This window comes from Myotis lucifugus, unplaced genomic scaffold, assembly GCF_000147115.1.
Source record: "Myotis lucifugus unplaced genomic scaffold, Myoluc2.0 scaffold_1109, whole genome shotgun sequence".
NCBI classification, from domain to species: Eukaryota; Metazoa; Chordata; class Mammalia; order Chiroptera; family Vespertilionidae; genus Myotis; species Myotis lucifugus.
In genome coordinates, this window is record NW_005872157.1 from 52,011 (window position 1) to 70,620 (window position 18,610).

General features: G+C 37.3%; 1 protein-coding gene across 1 annotated transcript in view; it reads left to right on the forward strand.

The window, feature by feature from the left end:
• The window catches only part of LOC102436139 (sodium leak channel non-selective protein), a gene marked incomplete at its 5' end in the record, with an annotated part of 82,701 nt that overhangs the window by 48,438 nt on the left and 15,653 nt on the right, over positions 1-18,610 (forward strand). Inside the window, 11 exons of the mRNA XM_023748056.1 lie at positions 2,927-3,047; positions 3,139-3,237; positions 9,136-9,229; positions 9,738-9,844; positions 10,062-10,136; positions 10,862-10,981; positions 13,664-13,732; positions 14,662-14,810; positions 15,664-15,757; positions 17,670-17,802; positions 18,476-18,591. Coding sequence (XP_023603824.1) covers positions 2,927-3,047; positions 3,139-3,237; positions 9,136-9,229; positions 9,738-9,844; positions 10,062-10,136; positions 10,862-10,981; positions 13,664-13,732; positions 14,662-14,810; positions 15,664-15,757; positions 17,670-17,802; positions 18,476-18,591 — 1,177 coding nt within the window. The remainder of the gene's footprint in view (positions 1-2,926; positions 3,048-3,138; positions 3,238-9,135; positions 9,230-9,737; positions 9,845-10,061; positions 10,137-10,861; positions 10,982-13,663; positions 13,733-14,661; positions 14,811-15,663; positions 15,758-17,669; positions 17,803-18,475; positions 18,592-18,610) is intronic.

The following is an 18,610-nucleotide window of genomic DNA, read 5'->3' on the forward strand; positions in this document are numbered from 1 at the left end:
AGCTTACCTCTAGGTAATTTTAAGTTACACTCTCATACAGTCTAGAGCAGAAGATCAAATTTTTGTAGAATCCATATGGCACAAACCATTTGGGAACATCCTTTAAGAAAAAGAGTATAAAAATACCTTATTCTTGTAAGTTTAATAAAAACATAGGACCATGTGAACTCAATGCTGGGCCCCTTCCAAAATATTAGAAGATACCTGTCCAGGGAAAGGCCGGAGGTGTAAGTTTCTGCAGCTTGCTGGTATATTGGCCAGGATAGGATACAGCAGGCAAAGGGTGCAGTGGCACACACAGGAGAGGCACCTTACCCAACTATGACCAGACCAGGGCGAAGGACCCAGAGGAGAAGACACTGAGTTAACTTTTGAAGGACAAATAGGTATTAGGCAGCTGAAAAGAGGAAGAATCATGGGCAGGTGAGTGGGAGGGGCTTGACGGAGGTAACGCGTTGCAAACCGAGGAAACCCAAATTGCTGTTGCCAAAGTGCAAGGCAAACAAATAAATAAATAAAGCAGTGTATTCTAGAAAGTACAGAAAGGTTCTGACTTTTTAGACTAGATCGCAGAGTTGTAAGACATAGGGGGCCATTTTGGATAAGGTCATCCCCTGTATTTTCACACCCAACGGTAGAGGCTAAGTTTCTTCCTCCGCGGTGCCCCATCTTCCCAGAGAAGGGAAACTCTCCTTATCATGATCTTGGGGACGTTGGTGCACTTTTCATTGGAAGGTAAAAGACTGACCAAGTTGTGAGGTCAGAACCAATGTCTTAGTTTTCTGAATTAGATAAATAAGATTATAATCTTTAAAAGTTAACCAGAAAAGATGATATTTAAACAGCCTTCCAAGTCAAGGAAGAGCTACAGGTAAAATGACAGTAATGGATGAAGACTGGGATTTATTGAAGTCCTCTGTGGTTGTAGGTAAAGCTTTAATCTTTCCAATTTTGAATACATGAACAAAGCATATACAAATATTTTATATGACGAAAGCTGAAAAATACTTATTTTTCTTTTAAATGAGATCTATTCTTCCAACTATTTAAGTCTATGATCTTCTGTTTTCCTTTTCTTGGGTTAGCCTGAAAGTGTATTTTTAACATACTCTACTTTTAAAAGTAATTTTGATTGCTGCAAATTCAGCTAAAAATAAACAACAACACACACACAAAACTTTACAGAGGAAAGGGGGTGAAGGAGGAAGAAGAAGGTAAAGGATGGATAAATGGTGATAGAGGACACTTGACTTGGGGGATAAACACACAATACAGTGTACAGATGATGGATTGTAGAATTGTGTACCTGAAACCTGTATAATTTCATTAACCAATGTCAGCCCAATAAATTCAACTGATAAATAAATAAATAAACAAACAAACAAGTAAGTAAGTATCACTGTGTGGGGTGGATGGATGAGGAAAAAAGTTTAACATCAGATCTGAGAGCTGGCTCAGTTGGTTTAAAAAAATCTTTGAGAAAATGGTGGCACCTGTAAAATCCTTATCGTTTCTGTCTTCTGTAAAATATATTCCATTTCATTGAAACTCCCAAAAGAAAAGTTGTTGGAAAAATCCAAGAGAACATGCTTATAACTTCATACTAAAAAATATAAATCAGAATCCTAGAATATGAATTTGTGAGTAGTGCTTTTGCACTATGTAGAAAACATTTTCTACCAAATAGCCTTAAACCTGTAGAAGCAAGTCAGTTTCAGTTTTACATGTTCTTACTAGATCCCCATCTATTTAGTATTTTAAAAAGAACTTATAAGGATACATCCCATGATTGTTCTGTGGCTTAAAAAAAAAATGGTGGTACAAAAATGCTAAACCAGATTGCCCCCAAGTGGGTTACCTTTTGTGAGGGTTTCATTTTGATAAATGAACTAGCAGGGGGGAAAAATATCAAAATATAATTCAGATAAGCTTCAGTAGGCCTACTCTCTTTAATAATCCTGAGCTCAATTCTCCATCAAATTCAAGAAACATAGTGATAGTCCTAATTTTTCAGTGTGTGGTTGTCTAAATCTTTTAACTACTTAAAATAGCCTCTAGTGAAGGGGAAATAGAAAAAAAAAACTCTTCACTCTTCTATGAGCAACAAAAATGGTAGCTCAGACCTGTAATGACTAAGGGAAATGTCAGAGTAGAAAAGATCACTTTTGTAACTGTGAAGAAAAAAATGTCAGAAAAATAAGAAATAAGACATCCTCTCCCCCTGAAAAATGAGGCCACAATGTTTTAGTAATCGGGAATGTGCTGTGGGTGTAGAAGCATACTGTGCACTGAGAACACAGGAAGTATCCATTGAGAACATCAGCGTTTGTGAGAGAAAAAAAATGCAACTGGGAGAGAGTGATCTGGAAACAAGGGCTATGAGCAAACACATCGTGTCTTCTCAGTGATCTCTCACTACTTTACAATGTGGTGATGTTCACATGAGGACACAGAATGAAACAAAGTGGCCAAATTCTACTCTTTTGACATTTTCTGTACTAACACGGGGAATTGTAATTTATGCCATTAGAAAGATTTCCAATTAAAAACCAATTTCAAAATTCCTACCCAGACTCCCATGCCCCTTTGAGAATCGCCTATACAGTTTCTAACTAGAACGTGTATTCTAGTCCTCAGTATAATCAGGACAAGCCGGAAACGTTTGCAGATCCTCTCGAGCTAGAACTCAAAGTTGTGTAGCATTTTGTTGTCTTCAACTGAGAGCACCCCATCATTACCTAATAATTAATTACACAATTAATCATCTACAACACACAGCATTATGACGTAGCAAAAGAATCCCATATAGCCCACCTTCCAAGTGCTAAACATCCCTCTGCACCCAAGATTGGAAAGAGCTACAAGTATTTGCCTTGGGGTGCTTCTTATCGGAATTTCACAGAACATTCCTCTTTCTGATTTTCAGGGCGAATCCTCGGAACTTTAATTTCGACAATGTTGGAAACGCTATGCTGGCGTTGTTTGAAGTGCTCTCCTTGAAAGGCTGGGTGGAAGTGAGGGATGTTATTATTCATCGTGTGGGGCCGGTAAGCAAGCCCATGGAATCCTTTGAACACAAGCCTTTCAGCAGCTGCTTTCACTTGCTTTGATGAATAACCATATTTTTCATTTATACAGATGCATGGAATCTATATTCATGTTTTTGTATTCCTGGGTTGCATGATTGGACTGACCCTTTTTGTTGGAGTAGTTATTGCTAATTTCAATGAAAACAAGGTAAGAATTCTTGGTGTGAGTACCACAGAGTTTATTCTTTTCCGGCCACTCGCTTTAAGCTCTCTGTTTTTGCACACACAGCATGATGTCACATTAAACTGTAATGTGACTGGTGTAAATAATCTCTCTAACTATTTCACAAGCAACCTCGTTGCTGCCTTTCAGGCACGTTATTTAAGGGCACAGCTCTCTGGCTAAATGTCCTCCTTTGGTGACAGTGTCATTCATTCATGACAACTGACAGGTGCATCTCCTATTGTTCAAATGGGAAGGATGTGCAACAAGTTATTCAAGTACAATAGCTGAAGCCGATGCAGGGATTGCAGGTAATACTGCTCTCACTAATGTATATTAGATGCTTCTTAGTAACTCAGTAAGTGAGTTACTTCTAACACCAGTTGTATTTTGATGGGATGGGGAGGAGGGCATGGTACAAGTTTTAAAATCTTAGTTCATAGGATAAAAAGAAGATTTTCTAATTTAATGTTAAAATCTTTGCATGCTGCCCTAGCTGGTTTGGCTCAGTGGATAGAGCGTTGGCCTGAGGACTGAAGGGTACTGAGTTTGATTCCGGTCAAAGTCACATGCCCAGGTTGCAGGCTCGATCCCAGTAGGGGGTGTGCAGGAGGCAGCCAATCAATGATTCTCTCTCATCATTGATATTTCTATCTCTCTCTCTCCCTTCTCCCTTCCTCTCTGAAATTAATAAAAATATATTTAAAATAAAAGTTTTGCATGCTTTATGAACTTGGGAAGCTGAGTTCATAACAGCTCGAATGATCAATAAAGAGCTCACAAATGGGAAAAGAGCAAGTGGAGTTTCCTGCCAAAAAACACATGAGTTTGAGGGGACACATTCTATGTGGACATGGTTGACATGCCCCCTGTTATGTCAAGGTCAGTCTTCTTATGTCTTAATAATTGAGACACATACAGTTTCTACGCACTTCCTATTCACTAAGGTTTAGATATGCTATTCTCAATTCCCCAACTCGGAAATGCACAGTTGAAGAGAAGACAGCATAAAATAAGGAGTAGAAAATGGGGCCAGAATTCAGTAGTAGTGCCTATTGCTGCAAGAGTCTGTGATTCTCCCAATTCAAGTGCATGAAATGTCGACTGTTGTTCTGCGCTGAATGAAAAGCTAGATGTCACAGCACAGCTCCGTGCTGCGCTATGTCATTCACAGCGAGAACTGATTCGAACGCACTCACATCAGAGCTCTGGTGTGTGTAGCTACGCCTGGGACCGTATCACTCACGTCCACGCTCCACGTATGAGATGCCAGTTAGCCAATTGGCGCCTTTGATGTGTGCAGAATGAGGATGTCATTCTGTTCAGACTTTCAAAGAGTGCAACTTAAAAATCACCCCTTTGGGTCCCAACACTACTCTACCCCACAGAAACCTGGAATTTTAGAGTAAGAAAGGCAGAGAACATATCGCCCAGCCCCCCTATTTAACACATTCATAAATGAGTTTCTTTCAGCCCTACCGTGTGTTCAATTTAATTCCAAGCAGAAAGAGGAAGGTGGGTCTTTTTAGATGCCTTTGAGGCATGTGATGGAGCAGACACTGGGAATTCCGGAATAGGAGCAAGAGCTAATCAGTCAATTAAGACAGTTTAAGCTCTGCTTGCTCAGAACACCATCCAAGGCCCTCTGAGCAGACACCTAATTTCAGAAGAATTAGGTCCTATGGCAGCTCACAATTCAGCAGCATAAATGAAATGACATAAAATTTTGAATTAACCGGAGACAGTGTAGTTCCTCAACTCAGAGAATGTGTGAAGCAAGCAGAATAACAGGCCTACTTCAAACACCAGTTGTATTTCTATTCTGAAGGAGGAAAGGAACATCTCTACCTGAGAAAGGGGAGCATGGAAGCTCAAATGTGTGCTTAGAGAAAGAGGCAAAGGAGAAGAAATCATATCACCAGACATTATAAACTTGAATAGTTAATAGGAAATATACATTTCTCAATTACAGATTTCTAAATTATGTGAACATTTTAGAAAAGATTTTTTTCTGCAAGTTTTGTCCATGGTAGCAGTTCAGCTGCTATGTAACAGGACTTATTCATTTATTATTCAACCAGAGGCCTGATGCACGAAATTCGTGCAAGGGACTCGGCCCTCGCATCTGAGGTGGCTTGCCTCGGTCTTCGTCCGGAAGGTCGTCCAGAAGGATGTCCAAAAGGCCGTTTGGCTGTCCAGTCTAATTAGCATATTACGCTTTTATTATTATAGCTCATTCAACAGACTTCTTTGAGCACTTATTAGGTGCCCCTCTCTGCTTTTGAGCCTGAGAGCATAAGAAGCTAATCCATAAACACTAATCACATAAAGATTTCTGCCCTCATTGAGCTCACATTCTAATGGTTATACCTGAAAGTATATAAATAGATTTCCAAATGTATAGGCAACAGAGAGAACTAAAGATATGGGAGCCCTGGCCAGGAGTGATGGTCCATATACCAAAAGGTGGTGGGTTTGATTCCCAGTCAGGGTATGTACCTAGGTTGTGGGTTAGGGAGGCAACTGATCAATGTTTCTCTCTCAAGTCAATACTTCTCTCTCTCTCTCTCCCTTCCTCTCTCTCTAAAATCAATAAAAACATACCCTTGGGTATGATTTAAAAAAAACGATATGGGAAATAAGGTAAGTTTTGCGGGCAAAGTTTTAACAATTCAGAATCATGCAATATTATGTCTTTCCTAGAAATGGAACTCTGTTTAAAAAGTTCAAAATCTGTAACAATAATATATATGTATATTTTTTAATTTCCCTAGTATAAGACAATAAGTTTGATTAATATACTTAATTTAATAACAATGCACTTTTAGAGGTTATTACATTAATGATTAGAGTACAGGTTTCCAAAATATCTTGCTTTGTATAACAAAGAAATAATATGAATGTGTATAGCATCCCCAAAACAAATATTTATTTGCAGTTACTGAGAAAAATGGTTTAGCAAAAATAATATCAGAGAAATTTAATTTAAAGCAAATATTATTAGGAATAAACAGTGTAATTAAATAATTTCAAAAGAAGTTAAATCCCCAGAAAAAATAAAGGACTCCTTAAAATATATGAAAATAAAATTAATTAGCCTTGTCTGTTGTGGCTCAGTTGGTTGAGCATCATCCCATGGACCAAAGGTCACTGGTTCAATTCTCAATCAGGGCACATGTCTGGGTTGCAGGCATGATCCCCAGTAGTGGGCATGCAGGAGGCAGCCAACCGATGTTTCTCTTCCACATGGATATTTCCCTCTTTCTCTTCCACTCCCTTCTTCTCTCTCTAAAATCAATAAAAACATTTTATAAAATTAATCAAATTATTTTTAAAAGCTCTAAAATCCAAAATTATGGGGAAATATATTAACATATTTTTCTAATAATTTCATAAATCAGCAGGAAAAAAGAAAGACTATATGAAATTTGACACAATAAAATTATGTGATCTACTGACATATAAAGAACCCTGACCCCCACAATTTTCAAGTACAAAATGTATCCTCTAGAAAGTCATAAAATAATAATTGCAAAAAAAAATTGATAATGTATAAAACAGGTTCTCTACCATAATAAAAAATATAGCAAAAAAAATCCCTCAGGATTTGGAAATATTAAGACAACATTCTAAATAATTTATTAATTAGTAATATGGCAAATATTAAAATTAATGTTACAATAAAAATAACAGTAAAATTGAAGAATGTAGGAGGAAGGAAGTAATAAAGATATAGAAAAACAACTATAGAAAGGCTCAAGAATGACAAAGCAGATTCTTTTAAAAAATTAAATGATAAACCTTTTGCAAGGTTCAGCATCAACAAAAATGTGGAAAAGGAAAGTAAACAAGCTTATAGTTAGTAAAGCTATGCCAGTATTGTTACAGGGATAGAAAGTTAGACTTACAGAACAGAATAGAAAGCCCAGGAGATACCCATGTATATATAAAACAGAATTAGCACAACAAATCAGAGGAGATGAGAGCATCAATAAGTGAAACTGGAATAATTGTCTAGAAGAAAATAAACTCTACCTCATAGCCTACTCAAAAATGAACTCCAGATGAATGAATGACCTAACTATGAATATAAACCATTTTTAAACCATGTAGAATTTATTTTTGACCTAGATTTCTTGACATTAACCACAAAGTGGAATTCATAAAGAAAAAAATTATAACTTAGATTACATTAAAATGAAAAGTTGTTGAATGATAAATGGCACATTTTGTCTAAATGATAAAAACAAGACTTCAAAAAAAAAAAAAAAAGAGCTAAGCCCTAGTCAGTGGATAGAGCCTGCAAACTGAAAGGTCCCAGGTTCAATTCCAGTTAAGGGCATGTACCTCAATTGCAGGCTTCTCCCGGGCCCTGGCCCTGGTCGGGGCACGTGCGGGAGGCAACCAATTGATGTGTTTCTTTCACATCGTTATTTCTCTCTGTCTTTCCCTCTCTCTTCCACTCTCTCTAAAATTCAACAGAAAAATATCCTCAGGTGAGGATTTAAAAAAAAAAAGAGCAAAGACTAAGAGAAAATATTTACAACTCAAATAACTACAAAAAGTATCCAGAATATATTGAAAATGTCTACAAAACATCAAAAAGTAAATATATAAAAATGAGCAAAGAATATGAACAGGCGATTTCCAAAGGAAGTAACAGGAATCACCACTTATACAAATAAAAAATGCTTCATCTCATTAATGTTCAAACTAGATACATTCACACACACATCAAATGACCAAACTAAAATGCCTGATAATGTCAAGCATTAACAAGAATATAATTGCTAGTGGCAAATGTTCATGCTTATTCCTCTTTGGACAGGAACTTGGCAACATCTGGTAAATGTAAAGATGTATAAATTTCTAGACCCCAGCAATTCCTCTCCTAGAGATTTGCCATGGAGGAAGGCACGTAGGTGTTTATCATGAGCCAGTACATTTGTGTCTATTGCAGCATTGTTTATAGTCTGTAAACCAAAAATGAGTAACTTCTGATATATTTGTACAATGGCATACTCTATGAGCAGTTAAAGTAAACCAATTAGATCTAGTATCTAGTTGTATGACAAGAATTGTTCAATGAGGGTAAAAACAAATTGCACAGATAAGCACATATTGAATACCAATTATATAAAATTTTTAAATTCAAGACAAATACATTTTTATGTATTGAGTCATACCTATTGAGGATGTATCTCTGAAGGATGGTCCCTGAGCTCTGGAGAAAGAAAGGAAGAATGGGTATTTTTTTTCTTGGTTTCTTAAATTATACTTCCAATACTATACTGTAATAAAATGTAACATATGTATGTGCATTTTAATGAAGTACTCTATGATAAAATAAAGCATATCTAGTCTCATTTAGCCAGTTGTCATAGTAATTTCTTAAAGATCCAAATTCTATGGCTTTATACCACTTAAAAATAATTTTGCAATTGCACATATCAGAATGATTTTCAAAAGCATGTTTAAGGCAAAATACACTTATCCAGAAGCAGTAGCATTGGCAAGCTATAATTTTGCTGCAGCATTTTCTGCTATGAAATGAAAGGAAGCTAATCACTATTAGAGTGAGGATCCCTTTTTTGAAAATTTAATCATGCAGAAAACCTTCTTTAGATTTCCCCAAACCCGGGAAGCGTTCAAAGATGCCCATTGAAGGTCTGCTTCGAACCTTGTGGCCATCCCTTTTGGCCATCCCTCTCAAGACCAAATTTGAGAATTCTGACCCTGTTTATCAAACCATCATAGGATTTGAAGAATATATTTATTTAAAACCCCCAAATTAGTCCTGTTTGTATCACCACCCCATGTGCAATGTCCTTGGCGTGGAGTACACGACAAAAGGCCTTTTTCTGCTTTCCTTTGTTTATTAAGGGGACGGCTCTGCTGACTGTAGATCAGAGAAGATGGGAAGATCTGAAGAGCCGACTGAAGATAGCACAGCCTCTTCATCTCCCACCTCGCCCGGGTATCAAAGATGCTCTGATTTTATTCATGTTGGGCACTAGTGTTCATGATTCCCCAGGAGTCTAAGATTTCAATTAAAATAATAATCGTGAGGCCACTAGGTGGTTGTGCATAAGTTAATATAGAAACAGGCTCCAAACCACAGATCTCTCCAAAGGCTATTAAAATCAACCACCCAAAGGCTGTGCTTCAGCGCTCTCAGGATAAGCCTTAATGAAAAAATGAATTTTTAAATAAAATATTTGTGCTTGCCTTTTCAACATATGAGTGAAATGTATTAAACTGACAGAAATTGAATGATGCGGTTCTCCTTCTGATACGGACGGCTTCATGCACCATGGTTTTAAATATTCAGAGCCAGCCATTCCTGCAAAACACTACACAATAGATTGAGCCATGGGGGTGGGGAAATGTGATGGGTTTTATGATGAGCATTAAAGAAAATGAAAGGCAAGAAAGTAAATGTGACTTAGGTCTAAAGTTCCCTTGCCTAAACCTTTCTTTTCCAGATAATGATGGCTTTAGAGCCAAGATGTATGACATAACCCAGCACCCGTTTTTTAAGAGGACAATTGCTTTACTCGTCCTGGCCCAGTCGGTACTGCTCTCTGTCAAGGTACTTGGTTTCACCTTTAGACTCTGGGAATGAATTTCTTACTCATGGCTGCATCCAAGAATATCACAGACGGCCAAATCTACTAGGATCTGCGCTCTTTAGTATAAAATTTTTAAATTCACAATTGTGTTCAAATGGGAGGAAGAGGAGGGGGGGCTTTTCTGTGCCCAACGCCCGATGGATTTAGGCAAAGACGTGTGTGCTGTTTCCTATACAGTGGGACGTCGAGGACCCAGTGACTGTTCCTTTGGCAACAATGTCAGTTGTTTTCACCTTCATCTTTGTTCTCGAGGTACCGTAATGAGTCAGTGGGTTTGGGGGGTGGGGGAGGGGGGACAGTGCACATTTTAAAGTAAGACAGTGTCCTCCTTTGATGGTCCTTATTTCAACTCTGTGCCCCATTGCTTTTGAAGTCTTTTTTTTTTTGAGGGGGATAGTGTGCTCTTAGGGTATTTCCTTTTGAGTCTGTTCAGTTTAACTTGAACAAAGACTTCACTTTATATTTTGGAATTTTCTAACCACAGGAATTGCACACTGCCGTTAATTTCTGTATCAGAATGACGGCCTGTCTAGTTATCTGAGTTCAAATATTTAGGGCAAACTGTACAGACCACTGTAATTCAGGGACTCAAATTGCAATGTGGTGGTAAAGGGAATTGACTCAGAGGTGATTTTAATATATGGTTCATATCATATTACTTTCCAGGGATAGTCTTTTTCTTCCAACAATCTCTTTGAAATACAAGCAGATTCTTATTTCACCCTGAACTGGTTGATGTTTCCCAAAATCTATGGTCTTTTACTTGGGGAAGAAAAATGTCCTGCTATCAAACTAGTCATAAAACAAGGAGAAAAGAGTGTGGAGAATATATATGTGTTACCTACTCAGCTTTTTTATATATGTGATAAATTTGTCTCTTTGGTTGCTACCTTTTAAAAAAAATCATGTGACTCAGGTTAATACATTTAAATATGTACTAAACAGTCTCGATTTACTCTCTTCACTGTTTTTCTCAGGTTACAATGAAGATCATAGCAATGTCACCTGCAGGCTTCTGGCAAAGCAGAAGAAATCGATATGACCTGCTGGTGACCTCACTCGGCATTGTCTGGGTGGTACTTCACTTTGCCCTCCTGGTAGGTGTAAATTGTTTATTTCAGTTGAAAATTTCATAGTTGTACAATAGAAGTAAAATGTGGCCATGAATATAATTTTAAATTTTCTAGGGGCCACATTTAAAATATGGAAAAGAAACAAATAACATTAATTTAAACCTACCATATCCAAAATACAGGGTGGGGCAAAAGTAGGTTTACAGTTGTTCATGTGGAAAATAATACTATAATTAATAAGTAATAGTACAAGAATAAATTCTGTGTTTTGTGTACTCACAACTGTAAACCTACTTTTGTCCCAACCTGTATTATCATTTCAACATGTCAGCAATATAAAAAAAGAATTATGGCCTGGCTGGTGTGGCTCAGTGGTTGAGCAATGACCCATGAACCAAGAGGTCACTAATTTGATTCTCAGTCAGGGCACATGTCCGGGTTGTGGGTTCAGTCCCTGGGAGGGAGTGTGCAGAAGGCAGCGGTCGATGTTTCTATCTCTCTGCCCCTCTCCCTTCCTCTCTCTAAAACCAATAAAGTCATATTTTTAAAAGTTAAAAAATTATGAAGGAGAGATGTTACATGCTCTCTTTTGTACTAAATCATTGATTAAATGTGTATTTTACATTTACAGAATGTCTTAATTTATATTCACTACATTTCAGGTGCTCAATAATAGCATGTGGTAGTGGTTACCATGCTCGATACCCCAAAATTCTAGTCTAGGGTCCACCATTTTTCAGCCTTGATCAAGTTATTTGTCTTCAGTGATCTTTTGTTTCCTGCTCTGAACTAGGAATATGATTTCATAATCTACAGGTTTCATATGAACATTATGAAGATCAAAGAATGTGAAGTTTTTCTAATTGTTAAGATTAAACAAACCATAACACATTATTATAAATATCTTCTTTTTTTTAGTCTTCCTTGATCCCACCCAAAAATACTATTATCTATTTCCCCCTGCTCTCTTCTATTCATTCTCTCGTCCTCTAGAAAAGATCCCTAGCACACAGAGCCCATTTACATATCACAAAGGCCTAGTTTTAGTATGTAATTGCTGTGCTCAGAAAGATATTGAGTGTCCTTTTTAAGACAGTTATTAACTTCAGAGTCAGGGGCTGTGCCAAGCCCAGGTGGGCTCTCAGTCACCCTGATTCATTTCCTCAAACAATAAATGGTTTTGAGTACTACATATGTGCAAGTCACAGTGCTAGGAATTGAGAAGAATGTAATGAATAAAACAAAGACAGTGACTGCTTTCATGAGCCACACAGCCTGGGAAGTTAGGTAGGCATCCATTGAATGCTCCCAAGTCTATGAGAATTACAGCTATGGAAAGGAGATGGAGGAGAGACACAGGTTGCTGTGACAACACATAATAGTAGATGGCTTTATCAGGGAGGTCCTGGAAGGCATCCTGAGGGAGTGATAATTGGGATCAGTCTGGAGGAGGAGGAGAGAATATTTTAGGATGTTCTAGAATGGAAGGGTGCAGTGGAATAGACAGCACTATTAGAGAGGAGCAAAGGGAACAAGGTACAAGATCTGCATGGGTAAAAAGGTGTCAGACCTCTCAGGATCTTATAGTCCAAGTGAAAGTTTTGGGTCATCATCCTAGAAGCTGTTGGGTGTTATCACTTCTAGAATGTAAAGCAAGTAGGTATCTATAGTAGGTTTGGTGCTCACGTGGAGAGAAGAGGCAGCAAGGCCCAGGTTTTTATATATCTCCAAATTGCAACTAAAAGCTACTCAGTCCAAGCAAAAGAATAGAGTAAGCTTCCTAATTTTACATGTCCCCAGAGAGGAGCTCTCACACCAAAAGACCAACTTGCCTATTCTGCCCCATTGCTTTGGTTCTTCTCCAAGAACCTCTGGTCCTGGAAGCATGCTCATCCTCCACTCTATTGTGCAGTGGACTACTGTGAAGGATGATGCAGTGCTTGTTCCCATCCAAAGATGATTCTGTGCAGACACATTCATTTCCTTGCGCCACACCAGATATCTCACTGGACCCCCTTCCCAGGTGCCCATCTGTGACTTGTCATTTGCCTAGGCAAGGAACCTCAAGAAAAATCACGTTTTGGCATCAGCTTAATGCCACAGTTATTATTGCAGTTAGTCAGTGGGATCTTTGTTTCTCAGATTAAGCTTTCTTAGTCATAAAGCACACCAAGTCATCTCTTGATCACATACTGAATGTGTTTTTGAGTAAGGAGGACATCTCTGAAATCATCTTAGACTAATGGACATGTGGCCAGCTGGTCTCCAGATGTCTCCAGAAGCCTTCAGAGAGAAGGAATCTGACCTCCAGCAATCTTTTCCAACACCCAAGCTCCCTCTGCCATGATTCCTTTATCTCCTGTCTCACTTGACTCCCTTGTGTTGCATTGTTATCCTAGATTATTCTTGCTCCTCAAAGAAACTAGCCATTATTTTATGTAAAAATAACTTTTAAAATACAGAATTCAGCTGAGCAAAACAGAGACCAAAATTTAATTTAAGATTTAATTTTATAGTTAATATTTATTCATGAGTTTTGGCAGTGACCTTTTCAGCACATTTTTAAGATAAATTTCTTATGATACTTTTTACATTTTATTAAACTAATTATTCAGTAGACTTCACAGAAGACCCGAAATGAAAAAGGGAATTTTAACAAGATCTTTTGTGCAAATTATGAGAGGCTCTTTTCTGTTTAAATTTCAGAATGCATATACCTACATGATGGGCGCATGTGTGATTGTCTTTAGGTTTTTCTCGATCTGTGGAAAGCATGTAAGTATGCTGTAAAGAACAGCATCAAAGGTTGCATATGCAATAAAGAAAAAAGCATTGACTAACTTCAGCTGTCCTTCTGGTCACTATGCTGTAGCTAACAAATTGCCAGCCATTAAAGTCCAAATGAGTAAATTTTAAATATTAAAATGAATCAGTAGCTTAGTTATCTTGTAATGTTTCCTGATATTTATGATGTTTTATTTATTCTTCATATTTTCTAAGTAAATTCAATTATCAACTAAAAATAACATATCAGGCATGAAAGCAAAAACCAGTGGTCTTTCTTAATATGTCTTTATTTTTAGTTTTATTTTTAATAAAGTTATTTTACTTCAAAGAAAAATAATCCTTAATGAACATTCATAATTCTATGATTCCATATTTCTTTATCTTCTTTATTAATGTTCATACATACATTCCACATATATTTTCATTTTTTAAAGTACTTTTTCCTTTTTTGATTCTGACATTACATCATATGGAATGCACATAATGAACACTTAATACTTAATGCTACTTAATATTTTACCATTGTTTAGGTTTGTCCTTATGAGCATCTATTGGTAGAAGAATACTGAGTCTACTTGTTACAGCCCAAAAAGTGTATAGCCCTTACCATAGTGAATTAGAGAGCAAGAGAAGAGAAAATGAAGGCTAAAAACCTTTGAGTTGAACTTTTATTAATTTGGCTGAAAAGGCTGAACAGTTTGACATACAAGTAGGATTTCTCTCTGTCTAAGGGTTTCTGAACAATATTCAGATTTAATAGCTAATAGGAAACAATTTTCAAACGATATCCTGAGGGTCATCCTTATGCCCCTCAACATGCTTAAATGTTATTTACTCCCCATGTTCTCCTCAGCTTAATGAATTGAATATTCATATTCTCTCTCCGCCCATCTCTCTCCATCTCCCTCTCCATACAGGTAACGCTGAAGATGCTCCTCCTGACGGTGGTCGTCAGCATGTATAAAAGCTTCTTTATCATCGTAGGAATGTTCCTATTGCTGCTGTGTTACGCTTTCGCTGGCGTTGTCTTATTTGGTACTGTGAAATATGGAGAGAACATTAACAGGTCGGTGTGTATTTATCTTTCTATTCATTTATCAAGCAAGCTTTTTTAGTAATAAAGTCATGAATAAGCACCTGAATGGTTTTTGTCTATCAAAGATGGAGGCGAAGGAAGAAGCAATCCGTTGGAAATTAAAACAAAATAAAAAGGCCAAATTTTAAATGACATTTTTCTAACTGAAGGCAGTATACATGTTTACTATAGAGACCTTAGAAAATTCAGGAATAAAAGAATCCATAACTTTCTACCATGCAGGAATAACCACTCCTGATAACCTGGTGAATTCTAGCACTTTTTCTAACCACACGCTACCAAAAATGATATATTATTTTTAAGTAAATAATTTTGAGATGATACTGGTTTCTTTCTTTTTTAGCAAAGCATGGAAAGTTAGAAGCGCCCCCCGCCCAATGTTATTATGTATGAAAAGCATTTTTCAAAGATAGCCTTAAATTTTGTGGAAGCATCTTATAATTTAAAATAGAAAAGTCCTCACACAACCAATTATATACAGATGTGTCTTGTTGCAGAGATGACTGATTTGACACATGGCAGCTCCACCTTTTATAGCATAATCCACATGAAAGAAACAATCACTTTATATTGTCAAAGCTTGCTCCCTCGGTCATTCAAGATGAATGGGAAGAAATTGGTGGCACCATGCAAGGGGTGGGTTATTAAGACAGCTATACTTGAGACAAGTATATATAACAAACAAATAAGATAGTGTAACCTTTGGAAATGATTACTTGGCAATCAAATTTGCTCCAAAATCCACCTGCTTTGGTAGTAGCAGACCTTACTACTTCATGACAACTATGTGACTCAACCTCTGTTCTCTTTTTCCTTAATTTAGGCATGCAAACTTCTCTTCAGCTGGCAAAGCTATTACCGTACTGTTCCGAATTGTCACGGGCGAAGACTGGAACAAGATTATGCATGACTGTATGGTAAATATCTCTTTGTCAATAACAGTGCCTTAGCTTAGAATCATTTGAAGCTCTTTGGCTATGCAACATTGGCAGTAGCCTCCTTGTTAGCATCAAGGCTTTGCGTACAAAACACATATTCTGGCCTTTTAGTCCATAAAATTGCTGTCTTTTACGTTACAGTGTGTGGACATACAGGAAGAGTATCCAGTGAACTCAACTTGAACTATCATAGTTTCATTCAATAAATATTCATTATGTAGGCATTGTTCTTTCCCTCCCACCTTTAACATTTTGGCAGTTAAGTACAAACAGGAGAATTCTGCTTCTTTAGTTCAATTTATTCAACAGATATTCACAAATCCCCTGGTTTATACTGAGCCATATACTGGGTGCCAGGTCTTCAGTGACTCCAAGGCACCCTCGAGGAGCTGGGGGCTCTGACCTATACTCTCTCTTCTCTAGGCTAATTATCATCCTTCAGGTATCCTGCCTTATGTGAAGACTGCAAGTTACATGTTTTTACAGCACTCTATATTTATCTTTTTTTCACGTGTTTCACAACTATTGTGAGTTATTGGCTTAATTAGTTTATTTCATCTCTTTCTCATCCTTCAGATCAATGTTATCCAAAAAAAATTTCTGCAATATCCAAAAAAAATTTCTGCAATGATGGCCATTGGCACTGTCCAATTCAGTAGCCACTACCCACATGTGGTTATTGAGCATTAGAATTTTAAATCGTATTCCATTGTATTTAATGTCAATGAATGTAAATTTAAATAACCACAAGTAGTTAGTGGTTACCGTGTTGGAGTAGTTAGTGGTTACCGTGTTGGACTGCACAGCTCTAGACTGTCAGCAACATGAAGAAGGGTCAGGGTCTTTGTCTTGCTTACCAGTCTGTCCCCAATGCTGAGCAGAAACCTAGCACATAGTAGGAACTCAAGATCATTATGCATGAATGAATGGGGACAAATCAAATATGATACTAGGCAGAATTAAATAAACTCAAAGTAAAGAAGCAGCAGAATGCCATGGAAATGTGGAAGAGAGAGCTAGACTCTGGCTGAAAGACACCAGGAGGTTTCTCAGAGGTGTTGCCGTTTTATTGAGCCAGGAATGTCCCAACATCCCCTAATGGTGCTGGAATAAGGATCACTGGCTTCTCCTCACACAATTTGAATGTGAAATTGTTGTGTATAACAAATCCTCCTAAAATCTTACCCCATTACTTAAATCAGATAAAAAAAATTAAATGCTCTTTTGTTTGACGTTCTGCAGTTTGATCACAATGACAAATTATCATTTGGGGCTAGTGCAGGTGGCAGACAGAGCATCTCTTAGAGCAGTGGTTCTCAACCTTCCTAATGCCACGACCCTTTAATACAGTTCCTCATGTTGTGGTGACCCCCAACCATAAAATTATTTTCGTTGCTACTTCATAACTGTAATTTTGCTACTGTTATGAATCGTCATGTAAATATCTGATATGCAGGATGTATTTTCATTGTTACAAATTGAACATAATTAAAGCATAGTGATTAATCACAAAAACAATATGTAATTATATATGTGTTTTCTGATGGTCGTAGGCGACCCCTGTGAAAGGGTCATTCGACCCCCAAAGGGGTCGCAACCCACAGGTTGAGAACCGCTGTCTTAGAGGAAACCGGTTCATTTTCATTAGGCTTCTAAAATGTCAATGAACTTGGGATTCTGCAAGACGAAAAGCATAGCATAAGTGAAATATTCTTTTTACTTTTGCCACAGATGATGCATCTAACACATGCAGCTTCAGAGATTACTTTGAAGTTAATTATTATATTTTACATGGGTCAGGATTATGTTCATTAACTACAGTCAGTTAACAAAAATTTGTATTCTTCTCTGCTGTCATTCTTTCCTCTCTCTCCCTCCCACTGCCCCGCAGGTCCAGCCACCCTTTTGTACTCCAGATGAATTTACATACTGGGCAACAGACTGTGGGAATTATGCTGGGGCACTTATGTATTTCTGTTCGTTTTATGTCATCATTGCCTACATCATGCTAAATTTACTTGTAGGTAAGTGATGTTCGCTGCATATTTTTTAAAACCTCTTTAAACTCAGGTACTTAGATAATTAGGTATAATTTTCAAGTAATTATCCTGGATTGCTTGGGGTGGGTGTTTCATGGCATTAATTATAAATTGTTTTCTCTCCATTCAAAAGCTGAAAAGACTTTTGAAAGGCATGTAAATGACAGTTGATTGCAATTTCAAGAGTTGTCCTATTTATTATGATTATTAATCTCAAAAGAGCTCTCATGGATTGAGGTGAACAAATATCGGGGGTTGAGAGGGTTACCTTTATAGCCTTGAAATGTCACATTTATGTTTTTGAAAGACACATGTTGTTCACCCAGCTGTGAGGCCACCCAGAACTCAATTTGACCTTTAAAAACTGTCCTGGAACTCTCAGCTACCAGCGAAAGCCAGCTGGCATGAACGTCTATATACACAGAATGTGTGTTTATGCTCATGACCCTCATGTTTTGGAAAGCCAGGAGCTAGAGAAATAGCTTAGTCCAAGTGTAAAACATGCCAACTTGGAAGCCATACTAAAAGCACTTTAAAAATTTGGCTTATCATGTAGCTGATACAATTCATTATTTATAATAGATGTTTTACAGTTTCTAAAAAATGACAGATGACAATTTAGATAATTGTCTAAACTCACCATTTTTTTTCCTTTTAGCCATAATTGTGGAGAATTTCTCCTTGTTTTATTCCACTGAGGAGGACCAGCTTTTAAGTTACAATGATCTTCGCCACTTTCAGATCATATGGAATATGGTGGATGATAAACGAGAGGTAGGCGAGTGGATTGCCA